This window comes from Gavialis gangeticus, unplaced genomic scaffold (genome assembly GCF_001723915.1).
Source record: "Gavialis gangeticus isolate Ggan-Ray unplaced genomic scaffold, GavGan_comp1, whole genome shotgun sequence".
NCBI lineage: Eukaryota > Metazoa > Chordata > Crocodylia > Gavialidae > Gavialis > Gavialis gangeticus.
The window spans coordinates 29,487,545-29,493,602 of NW_017728997.1; the positions used below are offsets into that span (position 1 = coordinate 29,487,545).

At 41.3% G+C, this 6,058-nt stretch overlaps 1 protein-coding gene across 1 annotated transcript in view; it reads right to left on the reverse strand.

The window, feature by feature from the left end:
- CACNA2D3 (calcium voltage-gated channel auxiliary subunit alpha2delta 3) overlaps positions 1–6,058 on the reverse strand; it is a 1,192,973-nt gene that overhangs the window by 643,477 nt on the left and 543,438 nt on the right. The window contains exon 9 of the mRNA XM_019504610.1: positions 2,015–2,089. Coding sequence (XP_019360155.1) covers positions 2,015–2,089 — 75 coding nt within the window. The remainder of the gene's footprint in view (positions 1–2,014; positions 2,090–6,058) is intronic.

Here is a 6,058-nt window from a genome sequence, read left to right on the forward strand (position 1 = left end):
CTGGAGATGTGGATACTGACCCCCTAGTCCCAGCGATTCAATGAGGTTACACCAGCTACTGGCCTGAGCAAATCCAAAATTAAGCCTAAATGGTTTAAGGTCAAGAATTTCAAATGTGAGTAGAGAGTCTGAGTGCCAAAAGTAAAGTGTGTTAAGATTGTCTCAATTTTCTGAAGGTGGTGATTCAGCACTTTCTGAAAAATCCAGTCTTTTTCAGGTGCTTCAAATACACCTGAAAAAGAGGCCATACAGAACTGAGGCACTCAAGCAAAAGGCACTTGGAAAACTTAGCCATTCCCTAAATTATAAATCAACAGTTGTATTTTCTAATGTTTCAGGAACTTATTTTATTACTGGTGGTAATATTTTGGTAAACTCTTTTCCAGATACTAAAAGGACTAAGTCATATTTATATCTTCTCAGTTTAAGAGATGTTCTACACTTAGTATTTCAGATTCTGCCCTTTAGCAAACTCATTTTCTTCTAAAACGTAAAAGATTGAATATCACTTATTATAAAACCAAAGAGACAGTTTTTAAATGTTTTGAAAAATATTAAATTTTAATTTCTTTAGAAAATTATGAGAAATGGATTCAGGAATTTTTGCAGCTGTCAAAATTGTCATAATAAGAAAAATAGTCATATCTAAGCTCAAAACATGGAGCAAAAGAAACCGGATTAGGTACTGACTTACATTTCATTTGATAACATGACACATACATTTATAAATACATGAATACTTGCCTAAGGAAAAGCTCTGCACTGTCCCTGCCAGTCATAGGAACTGAGCAGTCACCCCACCAATCAGTGCATCTGGCAGGTGGGGGAAAAATAGAGCGTGCAGAATGGTGCTTCCCCTACCTCACCCCACATAAGCCTTGGCTGCTGTGGGAAAAGACCTCAGTGAGAGGTGTATGCCACTGATTCCTTCCAACTGTTTTCCAAAGTCATCTGCCTTTTGAGTACCATACATACCAAAATCACCATACTTTGAAATCAGTTATAACTAGTTTTACCTTCCTGTCTCAAGGACTATTGCATAGCTCTACTGGCATTAGCATCCTCTACAGTGTCTAGAGATGTAGGGCGTGTGTATACATGCGTTTAGGTGTGCCTAAACTTAATGCACATTAGCTGAATGTACAGAGACCATTTAGGCTTGCAACTACATGTGCACCTGTTAAAGCATATTAACACTGTGTGTATGGGTGATGTGGGACTAAAGTTACTCCTAAGTCAGTCCATACACAGTGCTAATGCATCTTAACACATCTATGTGTGCATTAATGTGCTTTAGCTATTCCCCCTTAAATTTGATACCTGCAAAAGCAGGTATCAAATTTAAGGGTGTGCACATGTAGATGTGTGCCCTTAATGAACCTTGAATCATGCTAAAGTGCTTTAAAATTAGCATGTGTAGATGCACCTGTAGTTCTTATCTTTTACTGAAGTTAATGTGAATTTTTCCTAAGTAGTGACTGCAAGACTGAGCTCACAGTTTGCTCACTGTTGTGAGAACTTTCTAGATGAAAGGCACTATTTTTTTTTTTTACTTTGAGATATTGGCTTGCAAAGGTGCAATTTGTGTTAGATAGTGAGCTACAGTTGTATTAATTTGTTTCAAGATTTTTGTTTTAACACAACTTTGTGCTTCAAAAAGGAATCTCTTTTTGTGTATCTTCTGGGAACAGTAAGGCAGTTATAATTTAGAGCAATTTAAACCAGAATAATGTACTTAGAAGAAGTGACTAAACTTTATTAATGTCCCCCAATTATTTTAGATGATTTATATCTCTTTTCAAGAAAGCCTATTTGATCAAAATACTGGTAACTAAGTGAACTTTTCTTTTTCTTGCCTATTGAGCCATATAAACAGGCCTTTTTTTTTAAAATAGGATGAGAACAATTTAATTAATTCAAATACTAGGATTTCTTTTATTAGAAAAGATCATTATAATACAAAGATATGCATCAAATCTTATATCCCTTTTCTTTTGTTACTTTCATTCCTTACCTCTTTGTTAGCTCTGTCTGCTTGTACTAATGTTCCATTCAGGCATGGCTCTACATAGTGAAGTTCTTCATTATACTGTAGAGAGAGAAAGAGATGAATATTTTAATTAAGGGCTTTGTAAGATACAATTTAATTTAATGATTTAGAGCTACAGTGCAACATAAACAAGCAGCAAGAACAAGAGGATTTAGTTCATTTTTAAAAACTTGGAAATGTATTTCCCCCCTTTGCACAATCCTTTGGTTTTCAAAGGCTAAAAGCTTAAAAATAGAGAACTTGATGGAATGCGTTCCAGTAGACAGGTGGGTTTGTGAATACTGTACATAGTTAAACCATGCAACTGCAACTAATACAATGCTTGGACTCTCAGAAAGACTAGCTAATAGTAAAACCTCCCAGGTTGGAATCTGGAAAGTATTAATACAGTGCTGATACAGTCCCAGCTCATAACTCCCAGGCTTCTGCTTCATTTGAGCAAACACTGACAAATAGTTGAGTCAAAGCCTAACACATTTTTTGGAGTTAATAAGTAGGTACTGAGACAAAACGCTATGAATTTGAACCCTTCTGGAAATGTTTTAAAGTAATCATTCAGAGATTTTCAGTCATAAAACTATTTTAAAGCACTTAGGCCAGATTTTCAAAAGGTATCAGGCACTGCTCTGCTCAGTGTTGCAAGGCCTAAGTGACACGGCCAGCTAAGTCCCATTTTCAAACATGGTTTAAGCATCTAGAAGCCCAAGTCACTTTAAAAAAAGTGAACTTAGACTTGTAAAACTTAAGTGACTTAGCTAAGCAGAGCAATGCCCAATACCCTTAAAAATACATTCTATCATCTTACATATCAGTTTATTTTAATTTTCTTTCTATTGTTCTTCAGCAGAGTTACCATAGGCCAAAATATGGGGGGGGGGGTCTGCTCCATTCAGTCCTACTTGGTTTCACCTTTCCACAGTAGAATAATAGTAGCCAATGAAAGAGGACAAGTTCAGCCAAAAATATTCAGAGAAAACATTTCATATGATTAATGTAAGTGCTCACTCCCCCTCCCCACTTCTTAGTGGGAATAGATTCTTACAATGATTCATTGCAAAATGTCTCTTACTCAAGGTTGTTCCATCATTACAAGTTCTCATTGTCTGTCTCTCCAATTTTAGCACAGTTCTTGCCTCCTCCCATATGCCTAACCCTAGACCTCCTGCAACCTGCTCCACACTGGACATCTGTCAACACTCATGTGGACATTGCAATGCCCTCTTACAATCAGTAATTAAATACTTGATCACTGCTGCATGGAAAAGCGTTTTCATTCTGGTCCATACCAACAATTGTGAAGAGTGTGCCAAACTCTATTCTTCATTATTAGACAATAACAAACCCAGAGCAACTCCAATGAGTTAAAATAAAGTTAACTTGTCTTCATACCTGCAAAATGCAGGTTATCTATCACTGGCATTCTGTGGCAAATTCATATATATCCCTTATTATTTCATTCTACTCTATTATGAAAACACTTATACACACTTTAGAGCTCCACAAGTCAAATGAAAGACAGTGGGAGACCTGCACCACTTGAAAAACATTAATCTTTTTGCAATTGTCTGATATGCATCTCAATATTATACCAGTTCCTTGATCTGATAAATACAATACTTTAGCCTACACTTCCCATTAGGGCTGTGCAAAGCTTTGGTCCCTGATTTGATTCGGTGGAAATTTGGCCTGATTCAGTTGGCCAAATCTCTGAATCCAAATCAAATCAGAGGAACCTTGAATCTCTCTGAATTGAATTGGAACCCTCCGAATTGATTCAGAGAGATTCAGAAAGATTTGGAGATTAGGACATAGACACAGCTTCAAATGTGCTTTCTACATACCTCTAGATAGCAAGCGGCTTGTGAATGTTGCGATGCTGGGGTGCATGGAGTGTCCAACAGGAGCATGGGGGGCTCCCCAGTGTGCTTGGCAGCAGACCCATAAGTGGACCAGAAGCACTTCCAGTCCACTTCCGGGTCCACCAGGGAGCATGCTGGGGGACTCCCCAACAATCCCCCAGCTCAGTAACTGGTGCCTCCCGGATCTGGGGGTGGGGCATACACAGTACCCCCCCATGGCTTATCGCTAAACCGGGGAGAAGCCTGGGGGGGGGTCCCCCAGCACGCTTCCCAGTGGACCCAGAAGTGGACCAGAAGTGCTTCCAACCCACTTTCAGGTTTGCCACCGAGCACTCCCATGGGACACTCCATGTGCCCCAGCATCACAGCATTCACAACTTGTGCTGGTACCTTGAGGGATGTAGAAAAAAATTTAAAGTTGTGTCTCTGTCCGAATCGCTGATTCTCTGAATCAACATCAAATCTTATGTTTCAGATTCAGACAAACAGAATCAGGAACAGTGATCTGAATCAATTAATTGACTCACCATCCATGATTCAGGCTGAATCCGAATTGAATAGGGCCAGCTTTACACACCCCTACTTCCCATCTCTTCACCATCCATCAGGTTCTTTAGATGGAAAGTTCCTGCTAAGCTAGGATGTTAAATCCATGCCTCATTCTTCATTCTAATAGCTCTTCAGGACCTTCTTTTTCTTTGGATACTACAAAGAAAACCCTAAATATCCATGGCATCTATTGCCTCATCAAACACAAATTTAAAGCTTACTGGTGCCTTTCTGGGTTCTGTTTCCAAGTCCTTTCCCTGCCTGTATTTGCTGTTTATGCCCGATTCTGCACCATAATCTGTGCAGGAAAATATTGGTACCTATATCATTTGAAGGATCAAGGCCTTAAAATATGCAAATAACCTCCTTTGGACATGGGTGGTATAACAAGGGGCCTTCTTGGGGCTGATCTTTCCTATGCCCCGCCCACCTGCTTCTGGGTCAACTGCCTACCTTCTCACCCGCCACACCTTGATGATATTTAATTAAACTACTAATTAAGCAGAAGCCTGCCTGTTTCTTGCCCAGATGCTAAGAGGCACTATCTGCAGCTCCGTACCTCCCCTATACCGCAGTCCATGCCTCACAGATGACATCCAGCTGTTACTCTCACCAGCCCCACACTGGGCCTCAGAATCCTCCCATCAGAACCCCTTAAGATCCCTCCACTCAGGCAGCCTATTCTGGCTTCATTTGGGCTGCCTGGCACCCTGGAACCATTTCCCCTCTCAGGCCCTTTGACCACCCAGGCCCTGGCTTCACCTTCAAGGCCAGTCAGAACCCCAGACCTGCAGCTCTGGGCTTTCCTCACAGTGGGCCCCTGACCCTTTTGACTGTTCTGGTCCTGGCCTTTGCCCTGACCAGTTGAGGGTACTCCATGTCAGGCCTCTGCCACTCTAACTGCATTCTCACACCTGGGGTCTGCCTTCTGGCCCCTACTAGGGGTTAACCCACCCAGTTGTTGGAGCTGGGGTTAAAGCCCCTTTCACCAGGGTGGTAAATGGCCTGGCATTTCCTGGGGGCTCCCACGCCACTGACAGCCCCACCAGGCCACTCAATCCCAGCAGGGTGCAGTTTTAGGTCATACCCAGGACCAGGAACCTCCAGTCCATTCCCCTACAGCTCCTCCCTTACCTCCAGGGTGTTCTAAGAAGCCTCACAGCCAGGCAATGCTGCTGCCTGCCTGCCAGCAGCAAAATGCCCTGCTTATATAGGCAGCCCTGAATCTAAAATGGCTGCTGCAATCAGGCACCTGCTGGCTGCTTGGCTCAAGGCTCTTAAAGTGGCAGGCACAAACAGTGCCCTGCCACAGTGGTCTCCATTTTCATGTCTTATACAGTCCCAAGCTCACAGCAAATAAAATATAAAATGTGGAACCTGTCCATTGCTATTTTAATCACTACTTTGTCCTGAAGATCTCAATACATGTAAGCAAAATAATTTCTAATAACTGCAGCAGTAGCCCATGCTCATCACTGCTGGAGATCAAGTGAATTGTGACTTCCTACTTTATTACAAGTTATAGCTAAGCAACTTAATATCAGTCTGTAAGAAACCTATGAGGTCCCTGTTTAGTACTATTTTAAATGACCAAGTATGG